At 33.7% G+C, this 20,549-nt stretch overlaps 4 protein-coding genes across 5 annotated transcripts; 2 read left to right on the forward strand and 2 right to left on the reverse strand.

The window, feature by feature from the left end:
• Window positions 1–353: 353 nt before the first annotated feature.
• Window positions 354–5,055, reverse strand: LOC110994338 (chromatin assembly factor 1 subunit B). Of its 2 annotated transcripts, XM_022260917.2 has the most exons (9): window positions 4,980–5,055; window positions 4,731–4,863; window positions 4,418–4,645; window positions 4,064–4,272; window positions 3,747–3,925; window positions 3,010–3,100; window positions 2,149–2,355; window positions 1,673–1,800; window positions 354–1,264 (listed from the first exon to the last, which is right to left on the reverse strand). In XM_022260917.2, the coding sequence occupies exons 2-9, from the start codon at window positions 4,857–4,859 to the stop codon at window positions 615–617; spliced, it is 1,821 nt and encodes a 606-aa protein (XP_022116609.2). In that variant the 5' UTR covers window positions 4,860–4,863; window positions 4,980–5,055; the 3' UTR covers window positions 354–614. The 2 variants fall into 2 exon arrangements, with proteins under 2 accessions (XP_022116609.2, XP_022116608.2); XM_022260916.2 differs by lacking the exon at window positions 4,980–5,055 and having other exon boundaries at window positions 4,731–4,946.
• A 1,212-nt stretch (window positions 5,056–6,267) lies between these two features.
• LOC110994381 (60S ribosomal protein L44) lies at window positions 6,268–7,171 on the forward strand. Its single transcript, XM_022260985.2, has 3 exons — window positions 6,268–6,386; window positions 6,524–6,697; window positions 7,011–7,171. Exons 1-3 carry the CDS (start codon window positions 6,384–6,386, stop codon window positions 7,146–7,148), a joined length of 315 nt encoding a protein of 104 aa, XP_022116677.1. The 5' UTR covers window positions 6,268–6,383; the 3' UTR covers window positions 7,149–7,171.
• A 389-nt stretch (window positions 7,172–7,560) lies between these two features.
• Window positions 7,561–8,589, reverse strand: LOC110994380 (WASH complex subunit 3). The gene is made up of 3 exons (XM_022260984.2): window positions 8,258–8,589; window positions 8,016–8,180; window positions 7,561–7,890 (listed from the first exon to the last, which is right to left on the reverse strand). Exons 1-3 carry the CDS (start codon window positions 8,306–8,308, stop codon window positions 7,618–7,620), a joined length of 489 nt encoding a protein of 162 aa, XP_022116676.1. The 5' UTR covers window positions 8,309–8,589; the 3' UTR covers window positions 7,561–7,617.
• A 3,528-nt stretch (window positions 8,590–12,117) lies between these two features.
• On the forward strand, window positions 12,118–19,271 carry LOC110994402 (embryonic polarity protein dorsal). Its single transcript, XM_045631513.1, has 8 exons — window positions 12,118–12,301; window positions 13,623–13,692; window positions 14,217–14,384; window positions 14,869–15,071; window positions 16,607–16,818; window positions 18,256–18,420; window positions 18,780–18,875; window positions 19,257–19,271. Exons 2-8 carry the CDS (start codon window positions 13,628–13,630, stop codon window positions 19,269–19,271), a joined length of 924 nt encoding a protein of 307 aa, XP_045487469.1. The 5' UTR covers window positions 12,118–12,301; window positions 13,623–13,627.
• The last annotated feature ends 1,278 nt before the right edge of the window (window positions 19,272–20,549 follow it).

Here is a 20,549-nt window from a genome sequence, read left to right on the forward strand (position 1 = left end):
AAACACCATAATATTTTTTAATGTAAATATTTATTAAATTTAATTTTTATCACGATTCGTTATTTATTCAATTTTGTTTTTCTTTTTAAATTTCAATCTGATATAATGGTGAACTTAATTTAGTCTACTGAATGGCTTAAGTTGTCTCTGCAAGCGTAATGCTTCCTTAAGTACTCTGTTATCTTTAAAGTACACATTCAAACCATGAAAGTACCCTCATTTATAAATTGTTGATTATATCAACACAAGCGGTTGTAATACTTTAGAACGAACAATAAATCTTGCGATTACTGAACCCAGCTTAGAAGTAATTCAAAAGATTAAACAAAATAAAGATTAACTTCAAATACCAGTCAATTGAAATTTATTATTTACCTACGTACCATACACTTTCCACTTTATTCATTCATAGATATCTCAAAAACTTTTTTTAAATGTAATCTTAATATGACCATTAGTGTTACCATGAAATTTGTGGACAAACACTAAATTAGGTAGTGTACCCTATATTATGTATTTGACATAACACTTCATTTCCAATTCCAACAATGTCAAAATCATCTTCTTTTTAGTAAGAAATAAATCCAGTGTATGTTGGTTAAAACATTTTGAATTTAACATTTCTTTTTATTTTTAGGACTGGAGAGTGTCACAAAACTGACCCTTCGCGGTGCTTTAGGGCTCGGAGCTGATTTCACGGCCACCGCTTCTTTGATATCCGTCACTTTAGCTTGTTTCAAGAAATCCACATTAAGCGTGCGTTGTGTTGGGCCCTGTTTATTTTTAGGTGAAATTTTTGCCTCTTCGGTTATAGGTTTTTTGGCTACATCTGAATTATTTTCAGGAGCGTCTCCTTTTTCCGTTACATTTGAATTATCTGACATTTTATTTTCCAATTCCTTGTTTGGAGATATTTCCTTAGAGTCTGTTACGGAACTCTCAGATTCCTCATAATAAAGTTTCACATCGGAACTGTCTTCCAGCACAATAATTTCGGTGGCAGATTTACTGTCCGGTTTAATGACCTCACTGTTGGAGTTATCTGACCAAGACGACATCGCCGTTTCCACTAAGAGGTCCACTTTAACGGGAGTCTTTTGTTTTATCGTTTCTACTTTTTGCTTTTTTGGTGACTTTTCTATGGGCGTTTTGAATTTTATATATGAATCTATTTTTGGCAGATCATTTTTACTCTTCACTGCTTTTTCTTCTGGAAGCTGCTCTTGCGTGATTTCCGGGGCTGGTTCATCTATATCCATTGCTTCTGTAATAACAAAATTATGGATGTTTAATTTTAAATATGTATGGGAATTACAAATACTTTTGTAAATTTATTTGGTTCATTATCTGTAAGGCAAATAATGGATTAGTTTAAAGAACCTGAAATGTTTCTTCAGGAACCAAATAACAGAATATAAAATGAAATAAAACACTATAGAAACGACACTCAAGTTACTGTACACAAATGGAAAGAAGAAAAATCTGTATTATTAAAAATATACATTTCATGATAGTGTTAATAATTACACAAAAGCAATTGTTATGCATTTATATTTATTTACTTATTTCATTAATATCTTGTTCTTACGCGCTGTATATAAACGCATAGATTATAAGATCAGACTTTTAACATTTAATAAATCCATGCGTATCGACTTATGCTACAACATACCGATAGGTGCATCATCAGGAAGCAATTCTCCAAGTTCTCCCTTCGAAAATGTGACGACGGAACAGAATCCATCGGTGCTGGAAGCCACCAACGCATGACCCTCGTTCGACCAGCTTAAGTCTGTCAACCTACAAAATTTTTATTTTATAGTACAAGGGCAAACGGGCAGGAGGCTCACCTGATCTTAAGTGATACCTCCGCCCATGGACACTCGATGCCAGAGGGCTCGCGAGTGTGTTGCCGGCTTTTTAAGAATTGGTACGCTCTTTTCTTGAAGGAACCTATAAGTCGAATTGGTTTGGAAATACTTCAGTGGGCAGCTGGTTCCACAAAGTGGTGGTGCGAACCAAATTTTTAAATATTATTTTTATTTTATTTCAAATATTTTGGAATATAAAATGTACAGGATTTTTTGAAAAATAAAATAATTTTAATTTTTTTGTATTTGATCACCTGATTGTAGTGCCTATACTAACCTCGTATAGTGAATATTCGATATAAGCGCGATAGGGCTCTTTTGCTGCGTGTCATATATCAGTATAGAGCGCTTAGTGGCCACGGCAAGTACAAGCCTATGTGGAGTAGGAAACGCCGGGGTGGGACCACTAGTGCGAAGGGCATATCGCCGACTGCTCCATCTGACTGCAAGGGCAGGGTCCGCGCATGGTAGTATACAGGCTGGACTGAAATTTATCCATTTACAGAGTGGTACATTTTCTTATATATATTTTATCAATAAAATAAATAAATCAGTGGGGACCTTTAGGTCCTGGCATCAGATTTCTGAATCTGTTTCATGATCATTCTTTATATCTAATAGGAAAGGTGATCAGCCTCCAGTGCCTGACACACAACCTGACTTTTTTTTTGGGTCTAAGAGATATCGGTTTCCAAACGTTGTTTTCTTTCACCGTTCGAGAAAATGTTAAATCAGCACAGAAAGAAACTCCATTGGTGCACAGCCCAGGATCGAACCTACAACTTCAGGTATGAGAGTCAGGCTGAAGCCACTAGGCCAACACTTGAACGCTGATATTTTATCATTAGCTAAACAATTAATTCAGTTAAATAGTCAACATTTACTAGAATTACAATAATATTGTGGGATATGTCATGCCACAAAAACTATTATTATTATATTTGGTATTTATGTAGTAATTTATACTAAATGTATGGGTATTGTGGTACATTGATATGCAAGACCTAAACATGCCTTTTTTTCTCTGCTGCCTATATATTTGCCTTAAATACATATTTATGTCTATTGTATATCACTGATTTAATTTCTTGGATAATGTTGATGCTTTTGATGTTTATTTTAACTTTAATTAACTTACACTTTAAGTGAATAACGCGTATAAATATAGACTGCATTCATTGGCTTTACATCCAATTTTCCCTGCTCTGCTTCTATTCTTCCCCCAGGCACTGTAATAGATATAGAAAAAAAAAATTATTTTTACTAATCAACATGGAATTTTTAATATGCTATATTTTTTTATGTTACAGGAGGCAGATGAGCAGGAGGCTCACCTGATGTTAAGTGACACCGCCGCCCATGGACACTCGCACTGCCAGAAGGCTCGCAAGCGCGCTGCCGGACTTTTAAGAATCGGTACACTCTTTTCTTGAAGGACCCTAAGTAGAATTGGTTGGGAAATACTTCAGTAGGTAGCTGGTTCCACATCGTAGCGGTGCGTGGCAGGAATTGCTTTAAGAATCGCTTAGTTGTGGAACGACGGACGTCAAGGTGATACAGATGGTATTTTGTATTCTGCCTTGACGTCTAATGATCTATATATAGCTAGTCCAATTTTGCCATCTGCTAGAAATCTAAAGATTCATAATGCTTTACTGACACTTGAATACTAATAATTTAAAAAAAAACAGACACATTCTATAATTTAAATATTAAAGACAAATTTAAAAGCTATGTAACTTTGTGAGTCAAGCTGAATGCACTGTGTAAACGCGATAGTTCGTTGTAGGTTAATGCAGTATAACATGATATATAGTACTGTATAAGTATGGTTTTGTAAACAAAATCTTAGCAGAATATATAATATTAACTGACCAGCTATAAAGAGACCGTCAGGGCTAAAATGTAACCGTCTATAATATGTCTGCAGCGTGTCATCATGATACAGGCGAACCCTAGTGTCATATAGTGTATGCTCCTTCGAAAAAGGCAGAATCGCTTTACTGCTCCGAGAGTGAACCTTTTTGGTTGATACATCGATAGTTCTAAATTCCCTGTAATTTAAACAGAAGTCAATTTAATAAATTGCTCATTAAGAACTGAAAGGTTACGTATCATACAATAAAGAGAAATTAAATGTAAGATTGTATCTTTTCTATAAATAAATCAACTAAAAACATAAAAGCACCTACCTATCTGAACAGGCAGTAGCAATTAGATGTCCCAGAGGATCCCAAGCAACACCCTGCACAAAGCCCTTATGGTCAGATACTATGTGTGTGTAACGTCCTCGCGAAACATCCCATACAATTAATTTGTTATCTATAGAACCTGATGCTAAAAATAGAGAATCACTGCTCCAGCTTAAGTCTAAGACATCTTCCATGTGTCCTCGAAGAGTCTGAAATTTAATGATAAACTTTTAAAGTATACAATTATGATCTAAAATTAAAGGAAAGATATAAATTTATACTTTATATAGGTGAATTAGATTCCTAGTAGTTCTTATTCTAGAATATTACAGTTGGTAAATATTTTTTACTCACTTTATATATAACCCATGTTTCCTTATACTGTTCTTCGCCTTCCAATGGTGGAGCAAGGTCTTCAGTTTTTTGTTTCCAAAGAAATATGATAGACTCATCATCACCAGATGCTAGGAGTTTCCCATTTGGTGACCACCTCACAACATTCACCGCTTTTTGATGACGGGTTAAATCGGCGGCCACTTCTAAATTCACAGAGCCTGTATCGCTTATTGAAATATACCATATCTAAAAAGATTAAAGGAAATAATCGTCTCGTACAAACTGTATACATCAGATATTCAAATACTAGATTGATTCCGAGATAACTTACGACAACATGAGTATCAGTGCCCCCAGTTGCTAATCGCAATGGATCGTTCGGTTCATTTTTAGGCTGAAAATCAACACTCAATACAGGATCCCTATTATGCCAAGATATCTCAGGAATTGCAAATTTCATTTTACTGTAAGAAATTATTTATGTAACAATTTAAATTCTAATGATTCAAATAAATTTTATTTGGTTGTTCTTTGTACTTTTAACTTAAATTGGTAGAAACAAATAACAATCAGTAATTACTTTTTAGTTTTCACTTTAGCTCAGTGGCGCGAAAATGAATTGAAAACAAGTAGACGGTCGACAGACGTTGTTAATGTGTACAATATTGTCAATTGTCAAACAAACTAGATAAATAATTCTAACGCTGCTTTTTCAGCACTCTTACTTTCGCGGCGTAGTGGCAAACTCTTGAAAGACCGCCATTCCGCCAGACCGCCAGACCGCCATCCGATAAGTAAAAAAAGTGAACGTAAACCTGAAAAAATGGTACGCCTAACTACCACACTATACCCATCAAGCCTTTGTTCTCTATAATATGGAATCCATTATAAACAGCCAGCTTCTTTGGTACCTAGTAGCACCAGCTGATTAGGGACCGTCAGTATGGCTTTTGCCGATGTCTCTCAGCTCGTAATCTTTTCTCTTACTAGGGCAGAGTCCAATGGGGAAGCACTGGTGCTCAGTTTGGACCTTTTTAAGTGCTCAGTTAGCATTCGCTCGGGTTTGCCTTCTCTCAAAACTTCCGGCTGTGAAATATTTTGGCCGATAGACGGTGTGTGCACAAACATAAAACCCATAAATACCAGAGACTGTGAACTTTTCCGGCACTGTTCCTCCTGCATATCGACAATATTATGTTTCAGTCAAGCAATGTTCATTGCTATGCGGATTACAGAGCTGGTGACATATTTCTATCGGTCGTAATATTTTAAGGATTGATGTCGAACAATTTCACAGTCACAAATCTAAGGCTGCAATCAACACACTTACATGGTGTCTAGGACTGGGGTCGACTAAATTTGATACGGTACGGTTGTGATGTTACTGGGGATTGCTCCGAAGAATTGTTCGGACTAAAATCCGCGGATTGATCGCGTTATCGAATATCGAGGTACAATGCGAAATGCCATCGTTTCCATCTCCACGCCAGGTGTTCCACAACACAGGGCTTCCTAAGGCAGTTTTTTGCGGCTCACGACCTCTTTGTGCCATGTTATTTATCTCCTGATCTCCTTAAAATGTATTAATAAACAACACAATCCATGTTTCTTGTTTTATGTTGCTTATATTATATTATATTTTATTAGCCAACGTTAGTAACTGAAGGCAGTTGCCAAATTAATGGTACTTTTATAAAACTTTTTTGTTTCTTAATATTATAATGCTGCTTTAGCCTATCTATACATTAATTTAAACAAACAAATTATTTATAATAAATGATTATGATTATTGTACGACTGTGGCATCAAATCTGACTATCGATCATAGAGTACTTTGTAATATACATGATCTTTGTAGTATACAAAGATATCGACTCTAGTCTACGATTGTAAATTGTCTAACTGACAATCACAATATACAACAAAATTTTATAAATCATTCTTTCATTGTGACGTTTTGTTGGATAGAAGACGAAATAATAAAATGGTGTGTAGTTTTAAATAAATCCACTAAAATCGGGTCTACTTTTGAGTGAAATTGAACTATTTTGATTGTGCTAAGTTTATTTGTGTTTTAATTGTTGGGTGTCGTGTGTATTTTATTTACGGATTTGTTTATTTCAGGTTAACGTACCAAAACAACGCAGGACTTATTGCAAGAAATGCAAGGTTCATAAAGTACACAAAGTGTCACAGTACAAAAAATCCAAGGAAAGGCATGCGGCTCAGGGTAGAAGACGTTATGACCGCAAACAACAAGGTTACGGTGGTCAGTCAAAGCCCATCTTCAAAAAGAAGGTAAAACCCTAACCTCAACCTCCAGTCAATATTAGCATTTATAGCCTTTTTAATTTTTATATGCTATGTGTTTTTCTATATATTTATTCTTTTTTTTATAAAATACTTTTATCTTTTTCCCCAATAGAGCAATTGGTTGTTACAATTAAAAAATTCAATGTTTTAAGCTTTACCTTAAAATAATCGCTAAAAAGAGTTAAAAGGTTCATGCATTGCTTAATTTTCTTTGTGGGTGGGTTATCTAGGAAATTTAGCTCAGAATAATTCCTAAATTTGATTATAAGCTGAGTTTTTTAATTTTACTTTATTCCAGGCCAAAACTACTAAGAAAATTGTGCTACGTCTTGAGTGTGCTGATTGCAAAGTGAGGTCCCAAGTGGCTCTAAAGAGATGTAAGCACTTTGAGCTTGGAGGAGACAAAAAGAGGAAGGGACAGATGATCCAGTTCTAGATTGGTTAATAAATAAGTTACTTAAATTTTTTGTTTCATTTTATATATTCATTGTCTATCAATTAAAATGTAAGATCTATGTCAATACATGTAACATTTTTTTAATAATTTTAAATTGTCTGTGTTGAATTTAGTATTAAAACTAAACTACCTCTACTTTTGAGGGGGGAAATGTGATCATTTGTCTATGAATAAACAAAATATAATTAACATCTATGCTATTAAAGGGATAATTCTCTAATTTTAAGTACATTTACCTACCTTAATTTAGATGAAGCAATAAAAAGCTGAAATGTAGCCTATTCAACTTATAGCAAATGCTTAAAAATTAAGTATATCTTATCATATCTTAAAGGTATGTTTGAATTGCAATAACAATGCTATTATGAAGTTGATGGTAATAAGAAACCTCATAGTTTAATAATTTATTAAAGAAATTATGGTGTTTACACAAGTTTATTACAGTAATTTAAACTTTCAAAATGATGTCTAATTCATTAGGATCCAAACCTTCTAATGATGCCTTCAATTTGACTGCTTGTATAGGCACTCCAACATGTACCATTTTTACAAATCTCATATATTCTGGTTTTATGGTTTGTGTTGGTTTTTCTTTCACATCTGTTGTTATTTCTTCTGCATTTGTTGTAGCTTCAGCTTCAGTTGTATTTTCTGATTCAGTTGCCAGTTGTTGTTTTATTAATGTGGGTTCTGGACTGCTAATTTCTGGTAATGATGATAACTGCAATTGATATTAAATTATTATGACAGCAATAATTGTATTCATGTTCAACAAAATTTTTCTTAATTAAAAAAAATACTTAAAATTATACAGTGGTAAGTGATCATAATAAACAATTTGATTACCCTTGTTTCCAAAAGTACTAAAGATGCATTGATTTTCTCTAATTTATTTTCGTAACACATTAATTTCTGTTCACACTGCTTAGCAAAGTTGTTTAAAAATTGAACTGTAGTTAATATGAAATGATTTACAAAAGCCAGTGTTCTTTTTTGTTGTAATGCAGCCATCTAGAAAGTTAGACATTTAATAAGCATATTTTTGTTAATGTCTTTTAAGTTAACATCGAATTCCATAAATTGCTTACGCTATCATAATCATAATTCCCTGATACAGGACTCGTCAAATTATCATGCATGATGTGATCCACAGTAGAATTTGTAATATGATGAGATCCTAGTGGTTTACGTGTCGATTTAAACCAGGTATAGCTATTTAAAATCGTATATAATATAATTTTTAGATATCAGGTTTTAGCTATTGACATCAGGTATAGCAAATTAATTTAAGTTGGAGATAACCTTGTTACTAAAAATGTTTACTTTATGTACTTTTAAGTAAAGTTGTGTTTATTATTTGATGATTTTACATGGGTGCATTAAAATAATATTCACTAAAAATAAACAGATGATTGGTGGAAGATTGATGAATATACAATAGAATTTTCAATATTGTAAGAAAGTATATTGTCAATGTCAAACTTCAGTTATTTTCAGAATTAAACTACATAATATCAAAATTGACACAACAAAGCCATATACATAATCTGTTACATATACACGACACTGGCGAAGTACCTTGTGCCCAGTTGGCACAAATTAAAGCCGTAAAAAAAATCTGGTACGGAATGCACATGTTTGAACTCTGTAGTTGTACAAATTTAATTTACCATATACATAGTAGGTAATAATGAACACAAAAAACACACTCGTTATATTCAGTTTTACCTATCCTACCCTCTTCATTTTACTGATAAAAAAGTACGTAGATCTAGGAACTTTTCTTTCCTATACAATAATTACTAAATCTACGTAATTTTATAATCTGGCCTACATAATTTTCAAAATCCGAGTTAGCAACACTGATTGTGGTAAAGATATCGACGCTGGAAAGTAAAGTGTAAACACATAGTAAACGACACATTATGTGTCATTAAAACATTTTATTGTGTCATGTAACTTTACTATAAGGCATCTTGACTAAACCCAATAACCTATCTCAATCCATTTCCGACCATCTGATATAGATATTAATCCAAATATTGATAAAAGTCTGCCAATAACCAATCGACGGATTGTAATAGCCATCTGTCGATACAAGCTGTTCATGGTCGGATCGGAGTATGTGGATAGAACTTTGTATGAAAATGACAGTTCAACTATACCAATATCCTATCCTAAAATAACAAAAAGCTATTTTATATGTTTTAAACATAGACATGTATATTTTAATACGGTTTATTTATTTTATTTGGTTTATATTGATTATGAAATATAGTGTAAAGAGCGAAGGGATTGCATTCTATCCGTCGCCAAAAATGGATTGTCTACGTAGGGTTTGGTTATTGGGATGCAGGTAGGAAGGAGATTGATTGACTGTCACTGTCAGATTGTGGATTTATTATTGGGTTTGGGCGTAAGTCCCCTCGTATGTGAAATAAAAAATTATGCAAAAATTCTACACATTAGAAACTTAAAAACCAGATACCCAAGAAAGTGTGGCTACCAGCCAGTATTATATTACAAAATTTACGACCTACAAAAATGCTGTAACCCCCCTCATAGTAGAGATAAAATTGGTAATGCTGTAAGTAACCATGACGCGGATTTTCTTCCTCGTAGCCGAAATGTGTGAATTAAATTCACGTTCTAAAAATTATTATTTATGTTTTATCTAAGGTACGAATATTTTTATATTTTTGTTATTGTGTATAACACATTACTTCTTTGCATTCTATTAAATTCAATTGAGAAAGAGACAAGCGGTATAAAAAGCGTTCATTTTTTAACCAGCCTGAAAAATAAAACGAAGGTCCTAAATACCAAGCGACATGTCAAAAATAAAGGTTTTCAGGAGAGCGTACTGAATGTTTGAGTCTCTCTCTACAAATTTATATACATATTTACTTTTTGATTTGATTTATATATTTACTATTTAAAAATGCTGAAATGAATCATAAGATTTTTGAAGTTTATGATTATATTAACCATTTGTATATTTATATATTATGTTTTCATGAAAAACTCGATAGATGACTGTTTCTACATTATAAATTTTATATAACCCGACAGGGCTTAGGTAACCGCGTTTCTTGGCAACAATTTGCCTTGTCGTCATTTTCTTTTCATACATTATTTAGTCATTAAATGTTCGGATTAAATTATTGTTTTTCGATATTTAAGCCAGGCCTAGTTTATATTTGGTCAAGTTTGTTGATTGCGTTCGAAGCTTAACATAAATTGTATAGAATCAAAATTAGCCTGAGTAAATGAACCTCCTGAAAAAACCCTTACACATTTGGTTTTCCCCTAAATTTGTACAAGTTGGCATCATTGTCGATCACTTTGGACCGATAAATAACCGCGTTCCGATCTAGCAAATTATCGGACCGTTAAAAACCGGATGCCGGCGTAGTGGAGAAGCACATAAGTACTGTTGGGAGTTTCTAAATCGGATTGGTAATTAACGTTTGCCGAACTGGAGCAGTGGAGAAAGGCCCTAATAGTGCGTTTTACTAGGGAAACGCCCCGTAAATGACGGGAGTAAAATCGTAGTACAATGGTATACGTATAGTTGTTCGTATATACGACATCAATTCTTTTAACCAATCTACTTTTCTATCATACGATAAATTTATCTAGTAAGTCACAAAATATTAAAAAAAATCATATAATAAAGCCAAGCGAACTTAGTGAAATTATCACTGAACAAATTAAAAACTCTCGTTGAACGTAATTGGCGATTAAAAAAAGAGTGGTTGAGAGTTTCATGTCACTTCCTCTAGCGTAGAGCGCCTACGGGTTTTACTTGCGAACTGATTGTAAATGTAAATTTAGAATCAATAACTATTGACGTTTATAAAATATGTTCTTGGTTACCAACATGAATAAAGTTATTTTGGGTTTGAATTTGAAATAGCTTCGAAAAAACTTACTTTCAAATACAGAACTAATAAGTATAGTATCGATTATTCTTCAGAACCAACCTGAGAAAATGTTACTGTGTAATGTTGACTCCTTATTAAAGTATTTAAAATTTACATTCTAACATTAAACTAATTTTTTTTTAATAACCTAGTTTTAGGTACAACTTCTATAGTAAGTATGTAGTATGTATTCATGATGCAAAAAATAATTGTATGTATTATAAACTTGGATTTACTGCTTTATGCTTTTTAGCTTTGAATTATTTATGATAATTAAATGTCATACCTATGTCACGTGACACGTCATGCTTTTATTTACAGTTTTATTACATTCTAACCAAGTTAGATATTCTATTACGAGTAGTACCTGCTGGGATGTTTGAGACATTATTATTTCAAATTTACAGAGTGCGTATTCGGTCGTATACGTATTTAACAATTTGTAATAAATAAATCATAATTTTATAAAAGCAGCACACTAAAATTCCAATACCGTTGGGCAACATTTTGTTTGTTAAGAAAATTCTAAATAGAGATCGGAATCACTATTTAAATTGTGGTGCCGTGTGCTGTTCGTTCGCAATTGCTTTTTATAAATATCTGTTGAAAAAAAGGCTCACAGAACAACAATGTAATAAAACGGAAAAATATCAAACACCTTATAAATAAGCTATTATTTTTACAATACTTTGTAATGAAAATTCTTTAAAAATAGTATTCTGTTTGCCAAGACAACATTTTATAAACGAGTGTTATTTTACCCAAAGTGAAGAACGGCTTTGAAAGTATGTCACTCGTCAGTTAAAACGTTCGACTGTTCATGTTAAATATTAATATTTTTAAACAATTTAATCTGCTTCTCTTTTTTGCTATTAAAATTATATACTCATTATTCACAGTATAAAGTATATATGTAATAGTGACGGAAACTTAATTTGAATTAGAATCTTCCAGAATCCAGACCCTGTTATCGAATGAGCTGATGAATTCCAGCAGAATTGTTGCGATATGGGGCTCCGAATGGGAAACGTAAAGCGTTAATACTGTGACGTCACATTAGTAAAGCATAATATATTTTAGTACAGACGTATAGGCCACTGAGGAAGCGTGACTGTCTGTATCATCTTTCGAAAGTGTCGATTAAATAATAGTGCTAAATAATAAAAACATATAAAGGAATAGGAGAAGAATCTATTTATAAATTGGGTGAGATTTTACTTATTAAATTACGTTTACGATACGTTAGAGTTGTTCTTTTTATTACAATTTATTGTTAATCATTAACGCAATGTTAAAAGTTTCATAATAATATCTTTATCTGTTTAGGCAAAAAAACACAAAATCTTTAAATATTTAGGTTCGAGGTATTTGATTAAATTTTTAATTAATATAATTTATAGGCCCCTTATTTCGACAAATATTAAGTGTTCATTATATATGTGCTTCCCCTCTATTCTGACAAGTAGATACAATTTTTCAAATTATTATCGAAATCAAACCGTCAGAAACGTTAGACCAATACCGCTGCTACATTCATCAATGCAAATGCATCCCGCTTCAAAATGCACGTGAAATAGCAGTGATTGTGTATCTCTCAAGTAAGTAGCGAAAAAACATGGTAAGCCAATGTGCACTTTGATTTACAAAGGGATTATTTCACCAACCATAAGTAATACTTATTTATGTATGTAATACGCTGTAACCCGGCCTCTAATGCCCTGAACCTCACGACCTTGAATGTAAATTGAGTATCAACATAATAATATGATGTTATCCAAATTATTTCCTGTAAAATCTTATCTATTTTAAACACCAACAGCTATGAAAAATATCCATAACGGACTTTATATGGCACAATTCTACTTTGCTCCTGTAAACAATATATTTCACCTTTTTTCCAATCCCATGAATTGATTTTAAAGCCATATTCAGTAAATAATAAGTTTTTATCTAGTGTAACTAAAACATAGTTCTGTTGTCTTGTCTGTAGCAGTAGATAACAAATATCTGCCCATCAGTGTGTCCTTGGAATATTTGCATTCAATATTTTTACAGTTACAGTTATTTTGAAAAAATCATAATTAAAAAAACACTAATGTAATATTGTATCATATTTCACCATGATGGTAACTGCAGAATAGTTTTATTAATATTGTTTTATAAGAAAGGTTAGCCTGCCTGCCTATTCTGTCAGTCATTAGAGATTGCAATCTCGAGTCGAGATAGTTACTTCGAGATCTCTTGTAATTGAGAACTAAAATAGAATCTAGATATTTAGGAGTGATTTTCTAATAACTTGTTTAAGAAGCTGAGAGTATCTAGAGTGCTGTCTGATAAGCTGTATCTTATGCACGCTATGTATCTAGCAGCTGACAACACCATCTCAGACTCAACCATACGATAGATATATCGTAAGATCGGGATTGCATTCCATTCCTGTTATATATCGTCGGTTTTTGCGTATAAATCGCGACTTTGTTCCTTCGCACTTTCTCATTAATTAGAATATGTCATTGTTGGTTTACAGATAATATGACGTCCAATAATTATGAGCCTCGTGTTGAATTTCTTGAGAAGGTGCTTAAAAGAGTTTTCAGGTAAGTTCGTATGAATGAGATTCGATATTATATTAGCACTGTGTTAGAAAATTTGTTAAGGCCTGATTTGTTCAAGTGGTAATAAGTATAATCTAATTGTTAAAAATAACTTAATTTTTAAAATTTTACTTTATGATTTGTCGCTAAAAACAAAAAAACCTTTTATGATATAAAGTTTCATTTTGCTATAGTTTACTAATGATGCTGATGATGATGATGGAGTTTTTACGTCCAAATCGTTCCGCTAGATGGCATTCGAGTGATAAACAATGATTACGTGTAAATAAACATTAATTTGATTGATGTTTTCTTCACTTAAAAATTATAAACCTTTAATACATGCTATTCGTCTAAAATATGAAACATTTTTGCTTAAGTAAAACTCATCATTTTTTTTTAATAAGTCTGTGTCAATCCATTTAATGGATCCTAAAACTATACATATGGTTAAGAAGGCATATTATAGTATTTAAGAAAATAGGCAAATATATGATTACGCTTTATTAAATATATATTTCTTTTAGATTCCCTTTTCCAAATCCCATTAATCCTGAGAAGAATAACAATGGTAAGACGATCTACGGAAACAGTTTAAGGCGAACAAATCCTACAATAAAAATTCATTGTCCCTTTGACACAACCGCAATAGTCCTCGTTTCTTGCATCACAGACGACGTCAACGGGAAACACATGTATGTATAATAATGTATTTTGTATATACAAGTACCCTGAAAGACAACAAAACATAACCTGAGAGGACTCGCAAGTGCGTTACCGGCCTTTTAAGAATTGGCACGCTCTTTTCTTCAAGGACCCTAAGTCGAATTGGTTCGGCAATATATCGCGACAAAAACTGCCTTTAGAAACACTCATACTAACCGCTGCGGAACGACGGAAGTCGAAATAATACGTATTTTGTATGATAAAACTTAGATGCAGGTATTAATCCGAAGAAATTTCACTATGAACACTCTCCATGATTAAAGCGGTGGAAGATACAGAGAAACCCTACATCTATATATATATATATATACGACACTCTCCGAATCGGAATCTCTTCATACCGATATTATTATCATATGCCTTACAATAAAAAGTATTCTTTTGGTTTTTTTTTTCAATAATTGATATTATAGTTGGTAATTAATTAAAACCACAACCACAATTAATTTATAGGCCTCACCCACATAGAATTGTGAGTCATCCAGACTGTAAGAATGGAGTCTGTGTAGTGAATGGGAGTATAAAAAACGGTGAGGCAGTTATGGTATTCAAGAATATTGCATTACTGCGAACTTTTAGAGAAGATGCCTTGGAAGAGTTACAGAAAAGAAGGGAATTTGTAAAAACAATCGGTGCCGAATGCAATCTTTTTAGAGGTTAGTATGGCGATTGGCAAATGGTCGCTTGGGTAATTTTTCAAGGGGCCAACTCATTGTAAACTTTCTTAGGTAACTCGCATAGAACTCGAATCACCCGACACCCTTGGGTAACTATGCATTTCCTGGCGTCTATGCATGCTTATGATCGTCTTGACAGAATGTAATGAAAATTAGTGAGTGCGGCTTAAGATCAAATAAACAAACAAACAAAATATCTTTATTCATATATATAAATAAGTACACTTATGAACGTTAAAAAAAAACTAATTGTAAATTTACATTAACTACCAGTTCGCAAGTCAAGGGCGTACAGCGGGCAAGAAGAGCAGGCAAGAAACTTTTCGCCACTCTTTTCAATTGCCAAGTTTTTAATAAAAATTGTTTGGAGCATATCAATCCCAAGGAAAAGCTTTATTAATTAATTTACTTTCAACGAGGGCTTTGAATTTATTTAGTAATGATTGTCTAATTTCGCTTGGGAGTTTGCTATCAAAACGAATACAATTTCCGTGTAAGGAGTGGTTTATCTTCTGGAGCCTAGTTGGTCGCACACTCAAATTAGTTCTATTTCGCGTATTATACTGGTGAAAGTCACCATTTGTTTAAAATCGTTAAGAAAATTTGTATGTACAACAAGGCTTCAAGAATATATTGACCGGATAATGTCATAATAATTAGTTTCTATAAACTTATTCCATACCGACTCCCTTGGGGAAACATAACAAATACCCCAAACAGCCCAATTCTGCAACACAACTATGGATTGAACTTCTGCAGCAGCACTCCTTAGTAGAATACCGTACGAAATAACTCTGTGAAAGTTGCTATGGTACACATTTTTTTAAAGGCAGGACGCGCTCTCGCAGCGCCGAGTCAAAGAGCGCATGCGTGAAATAAGAAACGAGCACTGGGACCGTCTTACCAGCGAATTGTCACCATCGCACACGGCCTATTGGTCTCTCGCGCGTTCCCTTAACACCGACACGGTGGCCTGCCTGACGCATTCGATGACGTCGAAAAAGACGTGTGCTTAGCCGTCAACCTAGTGGAGCAGTGCATGCAGTGAACCGGGAAGTCGAACGCATAGTCGAACTGCCCCTCAATGTTCAATGCGCTATCGCGTAGAAGGAACGATATCGTCTCCTCGACCAATCAGGGCCGGAGTTCCTCAAGACTCGGTCCTCTCGCCCCTACCGCTGTATGCCGGCGACATCCCTAGGGCTCCGAATGTGGATCTAGCCTTCTATGCCGATGAAACCGCTCTCTATATCACTCACAAGACAGAGGTCTCATTCATTTCATAAATGTTCAAATAAGTATACCCAAAAATGTTGATGCGGGTTTTTTGTTAGAAAGATGACGACATCAAAATGTCTTGAGGTGTTTTTACATGCGTAATGGGTATTTACTTTAAATATTATTGACAAAAGTTGTATGACAGTACAACTGAGCTTAATAGTTGTCGGGAATTCCGTAATTTTTTAAAATTTAATACTTTAATATATCTATATGACAGGCGCTATTTTTTTCAGGAGAGAACATCGAAGCCTCAATGTTTAATATGCATTCGATTAGAATTTGTTTTCAAGTATTGTTGAAAATGGGAGATCGTTACATGGAATTGGAACCTTTAATAAGTGAACCGCTTATTGATCCTCTAGCTACTAATCTAAATATCCTTGAAATGTGTCCGAATGAGGGCAGAATAAATTGGGCGACAAAAATAATGCTGGTTATAAAGAATGTAAGTTGTTTGTAGAACATTCTATTTTTAAAATGAAAAAAAGTGTTCGTCAGATGGCAACAGTCGTTATATTTTAAATTTCCTTGTTCTTTAATAGTAAATATTATGATACGGATACATTATCTGTGGTTCCTTGGCCAATCTCACGCTGGTCATAGGGGGCGTCCATAAATTACGTGAGGTGTTTAAGGGGGGGAGGGGGTCGAGTCAAATCTCATCTAATCTTTCGTTGGAGAGAGGGGGGTCTCGGCAAATATCACGCAATTTTTTTTCTGATTGAAACAAAAAAAATGATACTATTTTGGTCCATTTAATCCAGATTGTACATGCTTAAGATTTAATCTTAAGCGTAATCGTAATACGATTAAGATCATTTACTAATTCGTTCGAAAGAAAATAATTTCATTCATACTTCGACGTTGTACATTTACTGACTGTCAAACCACCATATTTGTTTTATACCAAATAGCTCAATTTAATCTGAATTTACGGTACAGTGTAACCCGTCCTTTGTTTTCGCGCCACTGTCAGCCGAACGCGCGACTCGATGAACGAGAGCGTTCCAACCTGCTTTGTTTATTCTTGTCAATGTTTTACTCGACTCAGTGCATGCATCTATTGTTAAATTTTTATTACACTTATTATTAAACTCTCAGCAATATCGATTACTAGTCTTAACTAGTCGTAAATAAAAGCACGAAGCAAATTTGTTTTTTTCTTTTTACAATAACAATCCAACGAGTTTACGTAAGAAACTCACATATTGAAAAATCTCACCTGAGATTAGGGGGTGGGGGATGGGGTTGAATAAAATCTCACGACATCTCACCAGGGGTGGAGGGAGGGGCAGAAAATTAAAAAAAAACACCTCACGTAATTTATGGACGCCCCCATAGACGGACCGTATGTTGCAGACGAGACCGACTGCTGTAGAGCGGTCGCGTTAAAGTCGTAGACGACTGCAACACGAATGCAGAACATAATGCAGTCGGCTACAACTCCTTGGAGCAGTTGTGGTCGACCGCAAAATAATACCTATGCGAGTTCATTCACAAGATAGATTTCGATGAAGAGACACTGCTTCTTGTATTACTATTACCCATGCGTAGGCGAAGAAGATACCGTAGTATGTGGTGCGACGAAATTCGACCACAGAGCGACTGCTACGCTCAGGAACTGCTTGAACGGTCCGTGTATTTCGGATAGGAGTTTAGTATAAAAACTGCCGTGCGGCGACCGTCTAGAGCAGTCGGTCTCGGCTGCAACATGCGGTCCGTCTACGGCCAGCGTTAGGAATGCCTGTCGAGTCTGATGGTTGTTGCTGATTGTATTTGTAGCTACATAATGTTCTATAATTCTTAAAATGTATATTAAAGTAACTTTATGCAACCTTTCACTTAAACCTGAGTTAATTTTTAACTTGAACGGAATTTTTAGATTAAGAACACGGAGAGGATTAGTGTAATATTTGTAGATACGGATTCTAATGAGTTCCCCGCAGTGATGGAACAGACTCAGCCCTTTGTCTTGTCTAATGGCTTTGGTGTACTTATATGTTACACGCCAAAAATCTTACCCAAAGATTCTTGTATGTGCAGCGAGGTATAGTTTTATTTTATATTTTTATATGTACTATTGGTTTACCAGTCTACCGACAAACCACAACCACAAAAGGCAGCCTCGCAGGCCATATATACATATTTAAATAGTTGGTTTCCCGGCCACGGTATAGCCCTGGCCGGCTGTCTGTCTGTCTGATGCTGGAAATGTTCTAGCCACTAAAGTGGTGTGGATTAAATCTGAAAATATTATAATAATAATAATAAAGTCTTTATTCATTTAAGTACATCTTTCTTTTCATAGTGAAAGATTTGGGAACCCTTTTAAGTAGTTTAAAAGTAATTAGTAATTTTTTAATCGTTCTTTGTGGTACCTCTGATTAAAATATAATGTTATTTTAGTTTGCAGTAAAAGTGAGATCAAATACCGGAGAAACTCTTTCTGAGAATATGCGCGGTTTTGTGTTAAGAAGAATTGAATATCCCGATTCAGGTAAGGTGAGTACCACAGTAGTAGCTAAGTTTTTCTACAATATTTTTTTGTTTTTTGTTTTTTTTGCGAAAGATTTAGAGCTTATTACTAACTTACTAAATATAATACGTATTCTATTTACGCTATTAATAAATCTTTACACGTAGTAAAGTACTAATAATATTTATTGGATATATATGTATATTGGAGAAAGTAATAAAATAAGTAACGGTTAGTTAACAGTTAGGTATATCTTATACACTTATAAAAACATACTATTCAATTAAACTTATAATTAATATTAAACTGGTAAAGATATTCGCCGCCCTAACCATAAAGCTGTTCCCTCTGTAATTGGGAACTAACATAGTACTAACTAACAAGTTAACAAAAATTGTTAACTTTAGGTGCATATTTTTTAGCGTACACACGGAGACACACCTTACTTAGTTGCTATATGATATATAATTTTATTAATTACATAATAGTTATACTTCAAATATATCACTGATATGTAATCTTCTTTTCTTCTTTATACACGTAGGTACATGTTTCTACGAATTTTCTTCCCTTGTTTTGAGAACTTTGGGAATAAATCGCAGTGCGACTATCATCCCTGAAGTCGTAGGTCGATCCCAGGCTGTGCGCCAATGGACTTACTCTCTACGTACTTTAAAATTACCTCGAAAGGTTAAGGAAAACATCGCGAGGAGTGTATAAATAGTTGAAATTATAATCTAAGGATATATATTTATTTATTTCGTATTTATTTATTTATAGTACCTGCATGGCCGAAACCCCTCGTATACTAAATTTCATGATAATCGTTGGAGCCGATCCCGAGATTCCAATTATATATATATTCAATATGCAATTCTTGTGTATATATATATATATATATATATATATATATACAAGAATTGCTCGTTTAAAGATATAAGATATATCGGGTTTATTACGAAAACGAAAGCGGTGTCTTTATAATCAGGAATTAAATGCATGCCGTCCCTGGAAAGTATGCAAGTATACTAATTCTCCAAAAGGATTAGATTTATACATATAAAGATCGTTATATACATAAAGATTTGTATACTTTCAGATGAAATAATGAGCGTTCCGGGTGATCAACAGTATACTGAAACGGCGGCCCAAGAAGTTGATAACACTTTTAACACAAATTACGCCTTCTATACTCAAAACATGCAAATTCATCCTGATACAACTGTATCTGAAGATCTTATTCTAAACAATGACTATTGGGAAAAAAACAGTAATACTTTGCAAGCAAATAATGTTTACCCTACAATAAGCCAAATGGATGCAATTCCATTTCATGTGTCACCTAGAGTTGATTCCCTTATTGGACAAGACAATGAGCAGGACTACTTTCAAGATAACGGAACAAATTCAGCAATTCAGCAGGACTATAATTCCAGATTGGAGCAACAAAACACACAAGATAGACCGTTAATTCAACCAATCAATGACATGGATATTATTTTTGAGCTTCTAGATGAACATTTAAAAGATCAACACCAAAATATCTGATTGTTGGAATAATACGTTTTAAATATATAATGTTTAAAGAACTTTATTTCTCATTACAAAAAAATATTTTATTTACATGAAAATATTAATATGTATCTATATATACGAGCGAGATACACGTCGCCATTGGCCGTCTGAATTTCAGTCAACTG

This window comes from Pieris rapae, chromosome 15 (assembly GCF_905147795.1).
Source record: "Pieris rapae chromosome 15, ilPieRapa1.1, whole genome shotgun sequence".
In the NCBI taxonomy this organism is placed as follows: Eukaryota; Metazoa; Arthropoda; class Insecta; order Lepidoptera; family Pieridae; genus Pieris; species Pieris rapae.